This window comes from Anguilla anguilla, chromosome 3 (genome assembly GCF_013347855.1).
Source record: "Anguilla anguilla isolate fAngAng1 chromosome 3, fAngAng1.pri, whole genome shotgun sequence".
NCBI lineage: Eukaryota > Metazoa > Chordata > Actinopteri > Anguilliformes > Anguillidae > Anguilla > Anguilla anguilla.
This window is the reverse complement of record NC_049203.1, coordinates 56410188-56429334: the sequence shown is the minus strand read 5'-3', so window position 1 is coordinate 56429334 and position 19147 is coordinate 56410188. Positions and strand designations below refer to the sequence as shown.

General features: G+C 44.0%; 1 protein-coding gene across 2 annotated transcripts in view; it reads right to left on the bottom strand.

The window, feature by feature from the left end:
• Window positions 1-11694, bottom strand: part of si:ch73-211e3.1 (mastermind-like domain-containing protein 1) — a 66924-nt gene extending 55230 nt beyond the window's left edge. The window contains exon 1 of one of the 2 annotated variants that reach the window (XM_035410389.1): window positions 11294-11694. In XM_035410389.1, coding sequence (XP_035266280.1) covers window positions 11294-11341 — 48 coding nt within the window. In that variant the 5' untranslated portion in view covers window positions 11342-11694. The remainder of the gene's footprint in view (window positions 1-11293) is intronic. The other variant, XM_035410388.1, reaches the window with a different exon arrangement.
• Between the last annotated feature and the right edge of the window lie 7453 nt (window positions 11695-19147).

The following is a 19147-nucleotide window of genomic DNA, read 5'->3' as shown; positions in this document are numbered from 1 at the left end:
CACTCCAAACATCTTTCCATTGCTCCTATTTGCTCTCAAGCAGGTACGTGTCTCCAAATTCTGGACGGACCGACGCAGCCAGTTCCACAGGAGAACAAAGGGCTGGCAGGCTGGTGATGGCTAAGCAGGAAATCTATGGAGCATTGTGGTCTTTTCCAGAAAGATACAAAAGAGAAAAACACGAGTGCTTCCCTCCTTACAAGGAAGGATGAGAAGAGGATAAGGAATAGGATTCCCTGGCTACGGGGCTGCTGTGGAATTTTGGTACTCACAGAGAGCGGTTAGAGCCCAGCTTCACTGTTTGTTTTGGACTGCGAGAGAGGGAGAGGTATGTTCCTCCCATACACACTGAGCTCTGTCGCAACAGCAAACAACTCCGGCAGCCTGTTTCTGTTTCAGGAGAGGCCAGTGGCTTAATGCAGGGTGAAGGGGAGGGGAGAATTAGGCCATCAAATAAATTAGGTAGTTATAGTCATCATAAAAAGGGCAATTCTATAGAAGGAAAGAGAAAATAATTTCTCAAATACTCCATTTAATGCATCACAACTCTATAGCTCAAGTTTTGTGTCTGGAAGACCACTTGTAAGAGGTAAAAGGAATCCGCATTCTGAAAATGAAAGTGGATTCTGAGATGTGAATACAGATAAGCCTGAGCATCCGTGCTGTCTTTCCAAACATCACTTTTCCAGGTTTTAACATTCACTGAATTTCCAACTGGAGGAAATGTTTTTAGTGACTTGTGAATAGCCAGGTTCCCTGGAAGTGTTTTTTGTTGTTCTGAAAGGTTTATTTTGCCCTTATTCATCCTTCCGATCTCCTGAGTCCTGTAATCTGGGACAGAACTGCTTCAACTCATTACGGAAGCCCGAAAAATCCAGGTTTCTGGGGTGCTTTGGAAATTGAGTTGGTGGGAGGGGGGCTGTATTCAACATTTCCTCTGTAAATTACATGTGTATCAATCCTGCATGACCACCCCTCTCTCCAGACAGAAAAAGAGTCATCTCCTGAAATGTCTTTCAATGGATGCATACAAACAGCTGGGGGATTTCATATAACCAAATACCTTTTGGGTTTGGATGTACTTATTTTATAGCCATCCTTTTCTTTCACGCCTTCCGAGGGTTATGTGTGGCCCAAATGCACAGAATAAAGCTGAATTAATAAGCTGCAAATAATCACTCTTATTATGAGTGAACGTCCCAGACAAATGTCGTAAAGTACAGTAGAATAGTTTCAGCTGGTTTTATAAATAAACTAATGAAATGAACAAATAACTGAGGTGTGTATAAGTGCATGAGCAGACAGTTGAGGTAGATGGATGAGTGAGTGTGTCAGCATAATAAACAGATGAAATCCGTGATTTTCTCTTTGCTTCTTGTGTAGGGGGCTTCGACTCCATTGGGCCAAAACGACCTCCAAAATATTTTGCAAACAAAAGCGGAGCGCCACATATCTGAGCTCAAAGTGTACGGCACAATAGGAGGAAATGTCACATTGCCAAAACGTGCATCTCATTGAGCTTATTTCCCATGTTTGCTTCAAATAAATTTCAAAAATGTGTTTTCATTGCCAAATGTAAAATCGCTTTCAGCCTCAATTATCCCATCTGTGGTGAAATCTGGTGAATTTCTCCTTCAGCTGAAAGACTGCCCAGCACCCAGCTGTCCTAGTGCAGTCTCAGTTGGACAATACTGGGCCCTGAGAGATGGGGCGGGAAGGATCTCTGGCTGTAAGAAGTCATCTACAGGGAGTCCCCTTCTTTAAAAGACAGAGGAGCCTGCTAAAGGTTTGCACAACACACACACACCTCTGATTGGTAGACAACAGCTGCACACACACCTCTGATTGGCTGCACTCAATCGGCACACTTAGGATTGGCTGCACACCAGCAGGAAACACAGAACACCTCTGATTGGCTCCTCACCAGAGGCACATACAGCTAGGGCTACCAATGCATTCTTGTTATTTGCTGTTACTACAACACCACTGATTGGCTGCACATTGTGCACAAATCTTATATCTGACTCTACACTGCACTGCACAAGAGGTTTAAAAATGACCTCTGAGCTTAAAAACAAAAAAAATTACATTAGAAAAATGAGAATCATTAAGAATTCAAAATGAAAAACAGAATCTGAATTGCGGGCTTGTTTCAGCTCAATAGCGAGTAAATGATTTAAAGCCAAATCATGAAGAGTGAACAGGATTCTGATTGCCATGGAGTCATTTATCAAAAGGGCCCCCTAGTTGGCTCTTTGCATGTCCGAATGAAAAGATATTAAGCGTGAAGCAGGTTGAGGTTGGACTCTAATTAATCAATTATATCAATTACAATATTACAGCACTCTAATTGACCCCTGTTCTGTAGGGTCACACTCCTAGTGCCTGACGAGGGGGTTGGTGTAATCTGACTCAGCCAGGACCTGAGACAGATGTAGTAAATGGTAGGTGCTCTCACATTACTCAATGAAGCCAGTGCCACAATACTGTTACAGCCCACCATCCCCCCTGAAACCGGACACCAACGTTATCCCTCTTCATCACCACGGTGACACTCTCACTGACCCCAGCGAGACCAGGTGAGGAGACCTGATCCCAGAAAAAGAAGGGGCAAAGAAATGATTTGTATTCCATCTCTGGTTATGAGAGGAGGTAGGGAGGTGGGTTCAACGGGTGAGCAACAAAGGAAGGAAAAGAGGGGGGACGCGAAAAGAAAAGAGAGGAAAAAGCCAGGGGAAAGCACGCGGCCAGCTGCTGGATCCTGATAAATGGCAGGCCGACAATAGAAACATCCACCTCTGTCAGTGGGAAATTCAGCGGAATCACCTCCGGATCGGCGCGAATGCGAGACTGCGGAGGGGCGGGGGCCAGCGCGCGCGGGCGTCAGGTTAGCGCGAGGCGGCGCGGGCCCCGCTGACCTCCAGCCCGACTGCTCCTACAGATGGGTCCTCTAATCCCGCAGGACGGGGCGGAAGAATGGCCCGGGAGTGGGACTGGAGGTGGGGGTGGCTGTGGGGGAGGGGGAGGAGGGCGCCGTTTGGACTGTGGGAACACTGAGAAGCCCTCGCCCTGTGGCCCACTGTACAGCTACCACAGCGGGTTAAGAGTACAGTTCTCTGACTGTGTGTGTGTGTGTGTGTGTGTATGTGTGTGTGTGAGAGAGTGTGTGTGCATGCATGTACCATGGGTGTGTGTGGGTGCGTGTGTGTGTGGAGGGGGGACACAGAGGGAGCAGATACGGGGGAAAAAACAAAGCTGCTTCCTCCGTAACTGCTGCCAAGTATATTTGGTTTGTTTCCTTTTATTACTTGCTAATAACCTGATCCGCCTTAACCCCACCCACACCCCCCTCCCCCCACTTCCCCCGGCCACCTCCCAGCATGCTTTGTTTCCTCAGGCGCTCAGATGCATGTGGAGACTGCCACACTGACACCTTGTTAGAGCCACACGATGCTGCACATTCCACATGCCCCACACCAGCAACAGCACTTCGTTAATGGATGACACAGGGAAAGGGGGGGGGGGGGTGACCTAGAATAGCACACGACTGAGACGACAACAAAAACAGTAATGGATCTGCAACAATGCATTAAAGGACTTCTGACAGATGAAAAGAAACAGTCACCTCTCCATATTAGCTACAAATTATTCATATACTATACACATTTTCTGAAGGGCTACAGTATATAAATACATATATAGATATATGAAATGCTATGAATAAATACATTATGTCCTCCCTTTCCCATTTCTATTGATTAATAATTTACACATTCTTCCATTTGTAGCCCTGTGAGAAAGACAGGTTCACACTTGAACGATGCTGCCAAGGTTACTACGACAACTGCTCCTGGGAACGAGTGCATTATGTGGCGCAGGGAATGCTGGGTAGCACTACATTGGCAGGCATGGGCCATAGATCACGGAGAGAGTGGGTGAGCGTGCGAATACGTGTGTGTGTGCGTGTGTGTGTGTGTGCGCGAGTGTGTGTGCACGCGCATCTCCTGCAGCTGACATATGGCGCTGTCTAACACACGCTCACCCCTACAGTGTCTCTCTATTGCACCCTGCAGTCAGCGAGCGCTACAATGTTCGCTGGTTTTCAGAAGCGTGCTCCGGTCCCTGGTATCACTTGCAGCACAGTGCATTTCAAAAGCGCCGTGAAATAGAACGTGACTGGCGGAAAAAAACATGGGGGGATGGGGGTGGGGGGGGGGGGGTGGGTTGGGAGTCATGGCAGGCAGCACTTACAGACAGAGAGGTTCTATGCTTTGCCAGTGTGCATCAAGAGCCAATCAGATGGGTCGCACGAGAACAGCCCTGTTTTATTCCTTCTATAGCAAATCTCGCGCCCTCCACCAAGTTCTTAGTGTCCCCATTTTCCTCATTCCTAATCACTGATTACTAGAGGATGTTGCAAGCAGTTTCATCACAGTCCTACTTCCAGAGTAGAGCTATATAAATAGAAATATGCATCTTACAAGGAGTCTAATTCCACTGCGTGGCCACTACTGCACTGTCCAGTTGAGCAGAGCAATCATGAGCAGTGTTTGGGGCCTTGTTTGTAAATGATTGATGCCTGAGGGCAGCCTCAGACAATCTAACCCACCCAAAATCAGTTAAAACTGAGTTATTGATCAATATTCAATCGATTCAAACCGGGTCTGTGTTTCCTATTGGTTAAGCAAAACACCCAGAATGTAACATCCAGCACTGGGAAGGTGGGAGAGGTTGTCATTTCTTTACACACACACACACACAAGCAAGCACACAAATTCTATCTCTCTCTCTCGCTCTCTCTTTCATTCTCCCTCAGACACATACATATATGTATGTGTGTACATGTGTGTGTATTCATGACACCAATGGCATAGCATTTAGAGTGCAAAACACCGGAAAGACGTGTAAGATGTAGTATACATTTTCTCGATCTTGATTTCTACACAGCATGGGGCAAGCCTGGGAAAAGAACATTTTCATGATTATTTTGTACGTGTGTCTGAGTGTGAAAAGGACTGAGGTGGAAAAAATCAAGAGCATGGAGGATGGTGGAAAGAGAGATGAAGTAAAGGAGGGAGGGAGGGAGGGAGAGAGAAGCAGTAAGAGAGAGAGTGCAGAAGATCTGCCAGTACAGAAGAATCACTCCACTGTTCTGCCACAAGTTCCCCAACAGTTCTTTAGAGTGAGCTCAATGGACACACAGAGCTTATTCCGTTTTAACACAGTGGGCAGGATCCATAAGAAGGGCCACAGAGCTTTGTTTCAGCAGCAGCCATAACTGCAGGTTGTTTTGTCATGAAGACGGCTATCGGCCGGAGCAGAACGCTGGAGTCACATCCAATCAAAGGGTTCGCAGCAAAGGGCACTTTGGAATCACGGATGTTCCTGGAACAATGGGAATGCAACCCGGGCTGAAGAGGAAACAGAATCCATTTGCTGCTCAGCACAACAGTAGTAGCCCGCACCCACACTCCGAAGCACGCGTCTGCTCTGACTTCCCGTGTAGACACAAGCCCTTTCATTACGCCATTCAACTGCACTCTACTGCCTTCACTGAGGGGTGCAGGAGCTGGCAGTGCCTGTATTCACAGGGGAACAGGAGGCAACACTGGTCCTCACCAGGGCACAATCACTGAATTTAAGCTGGTTCTGAGGACCATGGGGTGTCAAAAAGCTCATTTAGGTCATCAAAATCTGGCCATGTGGCTGTCCACAACAGGACAGCATGAACCCAGGAGGACAGGGGTAGCTGCTGGTGTACACCATCTGCTGGGTAGCTGACCTTAGCCAGGGTCATGTTAGCCTAGGCATTTCTTAGGTAGATGGAGGAAGAAGATATGATAAGACCCATTAAAAACCCCAGGAGCTGGGGTTGGGGGGGGGGGGGGGCAGGTGCATGGACAGAGGCAAGGATGCCATAATCTGTCCAGGTTACAGTTTTTAACCACACACTGGACAACTACTGAAGCAGAGCTGAATGCATATTATGTGGAAAAACCAGCCACTAAGATCTTGAAGATGAACTACACAGTTTCAAAGAAAGTTATTTTCTTATTTTCTGGGACATGGGGGTAGCTGATCTCTACTTATTAAAATTATTTAACAGTAACACATCCTTGTAAAACTGAATAATCATGCTTGTCTTATGCAGTATTTATTCATGTATTTACTGCCTTGGTTAACTGAGGAGGTCCTTCAGTGGTGAAGTAATGACAGTGTTCAGCCCACCTTGTTCAGATAAAAATACAGGGTATTAAAATTGAAGGGATTAAGCCTCTGGAGAAGCACTTAGATTAAATGCTCTTCACTTCAGAAAAACACACACTCATGAATACAGACACACATACACACATATACGCGCAAACACACACACACAAGAACAACTATACCCAGACAAGTGTCTCAACTTTCCTTCAGTTCTGCAAACAAATCAAAGGTCAGTCCAGTGCTTGACCATACTTACCACCAAACTAAAACTCGGGTGTCTAAAGTTTCCGTGTATATCTCAGCCCAGGAAACTGCGGACTGACTCAGGACAGGGGCTGGGGCACGGAGCTGCATTAAGAGACTCGCTGTTTTTGTGGATAGAGGAAAACTAACCTGATATTTGGAGTGTGCTGCTGTTTGCTTTTGATCCCTTGGCAACACTGTTATTTCCTGGTTGGGGCTGCCTGATAGTCACAGTGACGCACTCTCCCCCCACACTCCCTTTCTCCTGCCCACACAGCACACTCTCGTTCATCCTGACTGGCAGCAGGAAAAACTGAGAGACTAATTCCAGGCTCCAACCCAAAACACCACCACACCTGCACTTCCTGGCTCTCTCCTCCCCTGACCTTCCCTCCCCCTTGGGTCTCTGACCATGCAAGTGTGCAGCTCTCCTGCCACCTGAGTCCACTTTGCACACATTCTTTCCGCCCATGGCAGGCATGGAGGACAGCGGACTGGATCCCCAGCACTAACAAATGAGCCCTGGTCTGGATCACAATGATGTTCTCACGGACATTCTTTGAAAGAAAAAACAAAAACAAACACATTCTTTCACACATTTTTGTGTGTGTGTGTGCGTGCGTGTGTGCATGTGCGACAGAGAGACTGGACACGTCTCATCATCTAGGTATTTTCCTATTGGGGTGCAGGTCCTGACTAGACACTATGTGAAGTATAAGGTACAAACAGGAAATGACTGAGGGATGCTGGCCCTGCTGTCTTAAACAAGGTCTGAATTCTCAAACCTGCCCATTTTAGACTCTGGCAGACACCCATTCCAGCAAAGATGGGGCCCTGCTATTACTTCTGTCATGTGGTGTAGCATGGGGGCAGATCAGGCCCTGTGTGCAACTTCATTTTTACTCTGTACACATGCCTTAACAACTCACCAACTAATGAAATATCAATACTCTTGCAGTACCAAAGGTATAAGGAAGATGATGGCTCACTTTTCAGTTGCACACCTGATAAAAATTTGCACTCCAGTTGAATGAATGATGCTGCTGTTGCACCTGAAGCAACTGTTGCCCAGATTTGCGATGCTTTTTATGTCAAACGCAATCGTGGATGGAGAAGTGACTGACGTCCGGTTTTCAAGGGAGGAATTTTGCAAAGGCCCATGTGGAGGTCCAAGTGGAGTTTAACTAAAGACTGTTGCCGGAGCCACAACTTTGGAGAGCCATGGGAAGTACTGGAGATCTCAGCCAATACTAGAAACTTTTCTCAGAAAAACACAATAAACATCATTACATCACTGAATGCCTGGGAACTCTTATGTTAAAAATGTAACATTTGTTATGACTGCTGTGAGAAAGTAAAGAAACAGTAGTTTTGATTATCCATTCATCATATTTTTCCCCACATGTTCTTGTTTTGTAGCTAGTTTGCTCCATATTTAAATTGTTTAAAAAAGAAACCCAGTAACAATAGTAAACTGAAATGTATTGTTAGTTCCTCAGTCTCAAACAACTTTGATACTCTACAAGAGGGGGGCAGCGGCGTCCACTGCTTTTGTTCAGCAATAGCTAAAACAACGTGGAGGATGAGAGCAACTCAACCAAACGTCCAGCGATGTTCCAGGGTGGCTCTCGTCCGTCTCTCAGTCAGCCTGCACACGGTGGGCCAGGGCACAACCGATGACCGTGATGGTACGGGTGGCTCCTTTCACATGGAGCCAGAGAACAGCTGGTCGGACAAGCACATTCAAGGCCATTCCAACCTCTCTTTTTCTCCATCTCTCCCCATCACTCTTCCCTGCCCCCCGTTCCTCCCTCTCGGGGAGCCACCATATGGCACATCACAACTGCAAATCAGCACATTTCCCATCCTTTCCCCTGCGCAAAACCCACTCGGAAAAGGTGATGTTCGCTTCAAATGCACCACACATTTTCTACAAATTAAAGAAAACGCTCCACAATATACCCAAAAGATCCATAGGTATACGAGTGGTCATACTGGCTAATCGCTTGAGTTTAGTCTATTTTCTCACTTAAATGGACAAGGCAGCTGTAAAACAGTTAACAAACCCTTGACTCTAAAAAGCCAATACTTCAATGATCTCATCCTTTAAGACCGTCCGAAAGATGAAAGTACAATTTTTTCTCGTTGTTGTTGTTTTTGGTTAACATAACTTTGAGGTGGAATCCAACCCGGACAAGCCCCACAGATGCTCATATTACCGCAACTGAAACACTGGCACATTCAATAAGAGTTCTAAAGCAATCCCACATTCCACCGTTGAGTATTTTCTTTAACGTCGACTTCAAAGCCTGATGACTAATTTGGCCACGGACCAGTTCAGACAGAGAGAGACATAGTGAGGTTGGAGGAGAACCATCTAAAAAAAATCTAGCAGGAAAAGACTCACTACAAGTATAGTCTATTGCTAAAAATCTAAAAGTATTGAAAAAAAAAATGCTCTTAATTGTGGATTTGGATAATTTCCCACATTAACCCCATATATTCCATTATGGCATCAAATCAAGGCATAACCTGCCCATTGTAAAAGGAAAACAATGATAGTTTGCAGTAGGCTATTGCTGATTATTATAATTAATGATCACATAATTTTCTGCTCTGTGTAGTGTCGGCAGAGGTCAACAGTGGAATTAGCCAAGTAAGTAAACCTTATCACCTTTATTTCAAGCACAGTCTTTTCATTACAGCTCAAGACTTCACTATGGAGGTTTAGATGACAGAGCTGTTAGATCAATTAAATGTTCACTCATAATAGACTAACACACATTTTCACTATAATCACCTGGTTCACTGAAATGTTCAGAATAATCTGAAACTCCTATGATAAAGTGTTGCACAGTGAGGAGAGCTCTCTGTGTTGTTCTTTAAAAGTCCTGCACTCACAGTGAGGCTAAAATAATATAGTACACGTATAGGGCCAGGATACATAATTAAATGGTTAGACTATATGGTTAAAAGACTTAAACGGACTGATACAACTGAACTGAGCCAGTGCCCTCTCACGTGACCAAACACAAGTCCTTTTATCACACGAATGATCGCACAACGCACGCGGACAAAGTTGGTCTTTTCATTCAGCAACCATACACTAAAGGGCAAAGAATTCCCGAAGCTAGTTGCATACTTCTCATGGATCACATGTACGCATTCTTGGTTCAGTTACTCGCATTCCACGGTTTGCTCGCAGCTGCAAACTTAACGTTAACCCTCACGTACCCTTAATAATAATGTAGCCTACTAGCGTCTTAGAAACTAAGTAATGGTAAACGTTGTCAGAGATAAAATCGTGGAATTCAACAGTGTGTTTCCCTTTTGTGACCTTTGATCCCCTCGAAGCAACTACTTACTTTCATTAACTGTAGGCTATTTCAGTAAGATTTTACGGGGAGGGAGCAGTGAAACATGGGTCGCGGAGAAACGGACTAACCTTTCTAGCTACGTAAAAAATAGCCTTTCGGAATTGTATTTAAGGAAAGCCAATTCAAAGTTGAACAGAGCGAAGAAGAGGTGGTTTATAAATCACAACTGATTAAGAGGTTTCATTTGGCTGTTCAGTAAATTGGTTGTGATTATCGATCGCAAAGACAAGCCACACAATGGTTTTAATACATTCGCATTAAGAGTATCAACCTGGAAAAAATGCCTATCTTGCTCAACCCGATTTACGCGTTCCAGTGATCTTAATATAGCGATGCGTTTAGGGTTAGATCCAGTCTCTTCGTTTAATGAATGATGGAGCTAGAAGAGGGGCCCTCTACCATCTAGTTAATCCCATTACCTATTCTGGCAGTTTGAATTAATCCTGGAGACACCAGCCTGTCTCCCATTTCCTCGTGTCAATGCGATTTCAACCCCCATCTCTCTCACCCATCTCTCTGAATTCGCAAAATTGTTTAATAACACGGCTGTGCGACCATACGATCATTCCACCATACAATTCCATATTATCATTAATATAATTGTTGTTATTAAAGGCACAACAGCAATCCGCTGACCCAACACTTCAGACCGTCTTTTGTTACTGCGATCGCCCACAGAGATCCCATTCACTGCTCTGATAAATGGTTTTAAATTCCGAACAAGCAGACCACATGCTGTTTCACTGTGTGACGGTTTTGCTTTATTTTCAAGAGGCTAGAGGACACAGGCTACAGTTAGGTTACACATTCACACAGACGGAAACATCGGTGTTATTTTCAAACGGGAATATTTTTCGGAGCACAGACAAACATTTACAGGAAAGCGACGGCAGCTACACAGATCCTTTGACAAACGAAATTAGGCTACTCTAGAAACAACACACCAACGTGCGAGTTCACTGAACCACGGATGGGTCTGAATGTTTCACTCTCAGAAAGACTCTGAAATTCAATTCATCTTAATCGTGAACATCAGGCTTAAGCAGTTAGTGTAACTTCCTTATGCTTTGTATGCGTGAGAGAGATAAAGGGGAGCAAGTTACTCTCATTTAATGTTCTTTTCAAACGAGCGATCTAATCTTGCAATATGCAACTCAAACATAAACATTACGATTTCCCGTTCGTGTTCTAAAATGCTGATACCGAGTATGCTACTGTAGAGAGGGAGTGACATCTCGCCTGAATGCCACATCTTTAAAATAAGTTCAAATACAATTGCGTAAATAATAGGCTAAATTGCCGTAGAATCCGTAAGCGTGTTCAAATGTAGACAACACGCCAATACAGGGATCTGTGGTAATTAAGTATAGCAAATTAAGTCCTGTATACAAACATTAAATTAGTGGAAGACCACCCATCAACAATTACCGCCGGTGCATGCGATAATTAAAAACCCATTAACTTACTAGTGGCTCCATGCGAGGTGCGTCTAGCCGCTGGGACACCAAGAGCATCTTGGAGTGGTGTTGGTCAACGCGGCTTCTGTTAAATCCACTTTTGTTTCGATATGTGAATCTCCACACAAAGAAATTAAAGCAACAGGATCCTAAAGAATTGTTGATTTAAACTGAAAAATAAATAAACCACACAGTTTGTTTGACCTGTTGTGGGGGAATGGGAAGGGGGTCCAACAATTAAAACTGAGCGAAATAAATCGAATCTTATGTTCTCTTTAAGTATCATGTAAGTTCATCCCCACGGTAGCAGTATTCGTATAATAATGATACAATGACTGTATCAATCTCCACACAACGCGGCCACTTACGAGCTCGCCCTCTCTGGCTTCCTGACTCCGGAGGCGGAGTAACTTCGGCGATAGGATGATATCCTGCACGATGTCACGGAGGAGGAGACGCAGTTGTTCCACTACACACTAGGTTTTCAGTCTTAAAGGGACATTCCATTTCTTGAAGATAGTAGGCTAGGCAAAGGCTGAATTATTGTTTTTTTTTATTTTTGTATAAAATTTTTTTTTTTTAATTAAGTTTAATGACCGGCAGGGATGAACGATAAAGACCGTCACACAAATATCGCAACGCAGTAGCCTTGCCAAGAAAACAGCGCGGGATAAGCTATTGCTACTGGGGTCAGTAATAGTGGGAAACCATCAATCATAATCTTTTGAAGGCTACACTTAGCGCATACAAGGGCAAGTTAGTGCAGTAGTATGCAAAATACATCGATAATAGCCTAATATTTTAAGCGTGACCGCTACAATAGGACTTTGTTCAGAACATTTCAAATACAAGTTCTGTTACGATACAGCTTCATATTTGCTCATTAAATAGCTTGAACTACGCATTTTTGATATCGTGAGGTTTGCGCAAGTGCTCACTTGCCTAGGTACCACTGACAAAAGAAGTAGCGTTTTTATGCGTCAGAGATGGATTTCAGTAAAACATATGCACAGTGCAAAGTTTATTTAGATATCATCTCTATCTCTGTGGAAGCACCCCACTTCTTTGCCAGACTCCTTGGACTCATGGTCACGCTCAACCAAATGACGTCATTTTAGAGGATCACACGAAAAACCGTGATTTAAAAAATACTACAAACATTAATATATTCAGCATGCCTCGGCTGAGGTGTCGAAATGATTGGACGTCAAGCTCAAACCTCATCAGGTTTGGTTTTTAACAGGCAGACTCAAGATTCTTCAAGTGTGTGTTTATTTAGTTATTATTAGTATTATTATTATTGGGTGGTGGCGGGGAGGCTGATAGAATTATTTTATATAAAAAAAAGATCCCTAAGAACTAAGACTTACCAGTGGTTGGCACTATTCCTCACAATCAAGTTCTAGTTAAGTAGATTGTTCTTTTGCAAAATTTCTGGAAAATAAGATAATTTTGTATAGTTACACCACATCATACACCAAAGATAAAAGGGAAAAAAACAAGCTTTTTTCCCCCCAAAGGACTGAATTGCAAAATAACCTTTTTTAAAAAAAAAAGAAGAAAAAAAAGACGCTACTTAAATAAATCTGTGCTGAAGTTTGATCACCTGTATGACATGGTCTAAAATGAGCAAAGGCAATTGTAGAAAAATATCCGCTGCAGGGAAAACTTACAGGGGGGAGGGGCATCCCAGGGGGCCTCCCCTCTCACTTTGTTTTGAAGTTTCTCTGATAAATATGAACTTTTGCATGCTGTATTTTCAGCAATCTCAAGGTCAGGCATGCAAATATTATATCCAAAGATCAAGTGTGTGGATGTAATACCTATATTTTAAAAGCTCCAGCCTTGCAACCTTGACAGACTCAAAATGAGGCTCTGTGGTAGTGCAGTGGGTCTTTCTCCCAGTTGAGGCTCTTTCTCCCTCTTTTTGCCTCTCTCTCTCTCTCTCTGTCTCTCACTACAGCTGGCGAGGGGGGCGATGGGGGTGGGGATGGGGGGGGACAATGCCCCTGTGGAAGCTCGCTGGGTCTCTGGCAACAGCACAAAGGCTGGGTCTCTGCGCCTCGCGCTGGGGGAGGTCACACCAGCCCCATCCCCGCTGATCGCCTTTCTGCACCTGGAGTCACAATGGTTCACATTACAGCAGCCCTGCAATACACACACACACACACGTGCGTGTGCGCACACACACACACGCACACGCACATGCACACATAGATATATGCACAGGTACACACACCGGTACATATACCTATCCGCTCACATACCCACACGGGTACATTCATACACATGCATATACACACCTATACATTCACGCACACACCGAAACTTACACACACACACACACACACATACTTCTAATCATCCACACAAGCATACCTATGCTCTTAAATACACTCAGGTTGTGTTTTTTAGGGAAATCTGTGCACATACAGTAGCGACACATTGGGCTGAGCAATGACGACTAAATAGTGGGTTGCATGCCATTTAATTGGCAGAGAATTGGTGTAAAGGAAGGAGTCCACTTGAGTGAAATGCAGTGAAAAACAGGAACTGCTTTTTATATTTTAAAGGACTGAAGCAATTATTACAAGGTGAATTACTGAAGGGTACAAAATTCAAAAGTGTTTTCCTTTTCATACCTAAGTTTGGTTCTCAATACCAGGGACACTTTTAGAAAAAAAGTTTTTTTTGGCATGTCTCCATAGGGTAACCCTCTGGTAGGTGTGAAAAGTGTGAACGCTCCCATATTAAACAATTTTGCTCAACAAAGAATCCTTGAACCAGATAGGTTTCCTCTATGGAGACACAGAGGAGCCCTTTGGAACCCTTTCTCCTTTTCACCTTTCTCCTGAGAGTGTTAGAGCAGAACATTCACACCATACCATTACCCCCCCCCCCACCCCAACATATACACAACAAACAAACAAATAAATAAACAAACAAATTCATTAATAAATTAATGACAATTCATTAGTGTATTTGTTTAATGGAACTAGGGGTTTACCAGCAGCATGTAAAATATATTCTGCAGTATAGCGTGGCTCCACAATCCACCTACCAAAAGTTCAGGGTCATAACCCTTTTTCCAGCCTGCAGGTCAAGAGTGCATTCCTGCCCTCTGCAAACTCGGGCCCATTGTTGTGCAGATGGTATGAGGTGAACACCACTATCCCACACTGATAGCAATCTGCAGTGTTCAGACACTCCTCCAGCCTCTTCCAGAGGCATTGGGTTACATCGTCAGTAATGGATTCACAGTGATGATTCTCTGTTCCAGCATCCATCATACCAACTTCAGAATCAATTTTCAAGACAAAGGTTTGGAGGGGGGGGGGGGGGGGTTGGTTTGAGCAGTCTGTTATAGTAGTTTCTTAAAACTTAGTATTACAGTCTTTGTAAGTCATACATGAAGTGATTTCACAATTACAATACCGCACCAATGCACGATTTGCCAAGAATTCCCAAAGTGGGACTGTCAAAAAGTAAAACCAAAATCCATCTCAATACACACAATGTTATTCCTCCCACAATCTATTTAAAAAGTGATGTCACCCTTACAAAGGAGGTTAAAAATAAAGCCAAGATGCAGCTCTGAAAAACACTATGCCGTTGTTTTATTTTCCATCGAGAGAATTTCCCAGAGAATTTCTTCTTCTTTTTTCTTTTAATCCTCGTCTGTAAATCACATTGGTGCTGCTGTTTGGAAGGTAATGCACAAATACATTGTATTGTTATGTTTATTATGACCGAGAGTTTTGACTGTCCAACTTTCATTGAGATTCAGGAATAGGACAGGTTCCTGTCTGCTCATACAATCTCAAAATATCTAATCAATTTCAAAGACAGCTGTGCTTTAAGTGAGAAATGGCCTAATAGGATTTAAGAGGAACTTCATAAAGTTAGACAGACACATAGCTGTAAATCCACTTATTTCCTTAGGGTTGAGGGTGGAAGATTCAGGAACATTTAACTAACTGAGTAAAATAAGTGCCTCTCAGCCAACGTCAGGTGCCCGGAGAGAAGTCCAGCCAAAATGTAGTAACAAATTGCTTCACTCAGTGCACAGCTCATTAAATTAAGTTGACAGTTTTGAGCTCAATTTTAGGGCTGACATTACAATTTGGCATGGAGGGCATTATGTCACAAAGGAAGTGAGACAGAAAAGGGAAATGCAGAATGAAGCAGCCTGCACATCCTATTTCATAAGTGCACAAATTTGTCTAGAAAATCCAAATGGGAGGGGAGGAAGGGTAATAAAATCTCTGCAACAATTTATTTCCCTGTATCATTTCCTTCTGTTGATAGCAACAGCAACAGTGCTAGTAAATATCCATGAAATGTGCACCATGACACTGAGGAGAGAGGGGGAATGGCAAAGAAGAGGTAAGGAGAGAGACATGAGGAGAAAAAATGCCTCATGAATTTTCTCCATGTTAGCTTGGCAGGCACTCTCGGGAACATTGTGTTAATGATTAATATGAAGTCAGAGGAATTCCAAGCCTGGCAGTCTCTCTCTCTCTCTCTCTCTCTCTCTCTCTCTCTCTCTCTCTCTCTCCCTCTCTCGCTTACTCTCGTTCACTCTTTCTCTCTCTTGCGCGCCCTCTCTCTGCCTCGCCAATGTCCTCTCCCTCTTTCTCTTTTTCCCTCCACATTGCCTCTTCTTTGCACTCTCCCTCTCTCATTCTGTGCCTCTTTCTCTCTCTCCCTCTCTCTCTCTCTCTCTCTCCCTCTCTCTCGTCTCTCTCTCCCCAGGCCCAGAGATTGCCAAAATCAGCACAGACAGTTGTCAAGGTAACCTCAGTGTAATCTATTTACCCGCCACCCTCCGCACCAATCAAGGTCAGACAGCACACACTCTGCTCCATATCACCGTGGTTTTGTTCGGGAGACAGTGGGGAAGAGCACCACACACACACACGCACACAAAAAATAATCAAAATTATTAGCAAGAGAAAAAAAATTAACTTTCCTTGTGTATTGAAGTCTTTGCCAGTGGAACAATCCTGAATCTTTTCTTTTGATTATTTTCCCTCCCAACCTGATGAGATTAACAATCATAAAGACCACCTACCACAAATAACATGAGCCCCCCTCACCACCCCCACATACACACACACACACACACACACAAACACACCTACACACACACACACACACACACACTGTGGTATGACTGTAGTATTAAGAGAAAAGGAAAACTAAGGACATCCATATCAGTTCTGCATATACCATCACAGTGGAATGAATACACTCATGTGCTATTTGCCACATTACCCTGTGACGAACCATGTCTTTCACTGTTCAACTTTTCCCCCTCACTGCTCATGTGTTTCCCATTCCATAGCTGCCTTGCATCTGTCCCCTGTGAGGCTGAATGGTGAATAAATTAAACAAAGTTAATAGATTGTGCAATCAAGAACTGGACACGAGCTACTAAAAATAATGCTGGTGTTCCTTAGTAGTAACTGATGACTCCCCTCCCCCCCATCCTGGATTGAATTCTGGCATGTCTCACAGGACAGATTAAGACAGGACACTTTAGTGTTGGAAGGAAAGAACAGTCCATGAGGTCTGGATCGATGATGTCATCTGTTTCCCCATGCCATGTTCTGCGTCTGCTCTGTTACTCTGTAAGGGCAATGCTATGCACAACCCATTAAGAAATACTGACATACTCCCAAAGCAAATATTGCCAAAATAGCATTGCGTACGAGAATATATTTTAACCAATGAACATGAGACTCCAACACTGAAATTATAATAATCTTCTATGGAATCTCTCTCTCTGTCTCTCTTTCTCTGCCTCCTCCCCTCCCTCCCTCCCTCCCTCTCTGTTATACCCTTCCATGTTGGTAGAAAGCAGATGCGCTGATAAGGACAGCAGCAGGAATCAATACAGGGTTACTGAAGAAATTGCAGCCCCACAGACACATCCTTCAGGCATGAGACTACTACATCCTCATTCTCCGCGGGATTCTCACCAGGGCAATATAATCCAGGTTTGTTTGTAACCTCCCAGTAATGAAGGCAAACAAAATCCCCAAGCAGGGCTAGGAGTGTAGCAATGTTAGCACCCACTGAGATTCCACAGTCATTCTCTTTTGCCCAGTATGAGATCACTTGAGAAACTGGAGGTGAGGGAAAAGTGTAGTCAATCAAATAATTGGAGCATGCAAAAAACCACAATCGATTGCAGAGATGGTCTTAGATTTAAAAAAATGACCTTGTGTTATATGTAATGATATATAGTGGCCAGCTTTTTCAAAACAACTTTTTTCTAAATTGAGGAGTACTGAGGCCAGAAATGGTGTTCACACAGTGTACTGTTAACACAACTATATTTGGAAGAAAACAGCCAGACTCAGAGTCTCTGTCTTGTTCAGTTTCACTCAGGTCAGTGTTGTGGTGACCCTTCACTTATCCTGAGTCTAACTCATGAGCTAAGGAAAGACAGCTTCCCAGATCTCAGCGGCTGTGTTGACCGGAACCTCTCGCTGTTGCTGTCTTTCAGCCTCAGCTTTGGCTGGTCAAACACACACGACACCACATCTGCTCCTGGTAATTCTTTAACCTCCACAAAACCAAAGGCGGAGCAAAGGAAATCTGCGGCTGTGGACAGCACCTATTCGACAGCAAAAGACAACAAATTAAAAGACTGTCCACTTGCATATATAAATATTATCTGAAATTTGGATTAGGGTCACAGTGTGAACAGTCAGAAGTTGAAAAGCATAGACTTTGTGAACATCACTTAATAATACAATAACTTACAAAATAAAGTTGTGGTGACTATGAATTCCATTTTTGGAATATTTTTCGTTTTTTACAGCACTGCCATACATTGACTGAAAAAGAGCAATAAAATTAGCCTTTTTAATGTCTGCTATTTTCTAATCGTCCACTGCCCATAGCCCTATACATTGAACACAGAGTGTTGCCACTATGATAATTTGCCGCATAGCCTGCCAGAGTATTATAGACTGAATGATAAATTGTTTTCTTAATTTTATAGAAGCAGGATGAAATGTCATCTCACACAAATATTATCTCAAAACACTGAGCTTTGTACCTTCTGCAGTGTAGATTCAACACTGACTCAGTGTAGAAACTCAACAGTCATGCTACTGCTCAGAAGGCCAGGGCCACTTGCATTCACTATCAGCACTGTCAACACCTGCAGCTCTCACTCGCACTGATTTCCATAAACTTCCTGCAGATAATTTCAAGGCCTTCTTTGCTCCGGATTGCAAACTGAGGGGGAACCAGGATGAAAGGATGCACAGGTGGTGTCCAAATGAGCAGATAAATTGTTTTTTTTTCCCCACTCCTATCCTTATGGCAACTGGGCAACAGATTAAAAAAGGATGGAAGCACCGAGTGGCTAGAGATGGATGACACCATGTCCCCACGTCACACACAGCTCTTGCTGGGCAGTTCAAACTGGTATCGAATGTACCTCCAGAAGCTGGGTTCTTGATCAGTATTTCATTCCCGGTTAAGAGCCCTTGTTCAGCCTGGGAGAGGGAAGCCTTGACGGTGCAGACTGGGCCCATGTGTGGAGCAGGGAGGTGTGGCGGGTGATCTCACCGGAGGAAGCGCTGGGGGTGAGTAATAGGTCAGTCCATCCGTTGTGCCCTGCCGGCGGATCTGGCTCCATCCCGTCTCCCCGATGCCAGCTCGCGAGTAATTCTGCTCCGCTTGCACAGCTCAGTGGTGGATATGTAACCCTATACGCCCGCGATGGGGTGGCCAAATAATCTGGGGAATAACAACACGAGAGAAAGAGAAGGGGAGAGGGCTGACAGGTACTTGAGTCTTTTTAATATCTGCACCCAGTTTCCATATTTTTTCAGTCAGTGA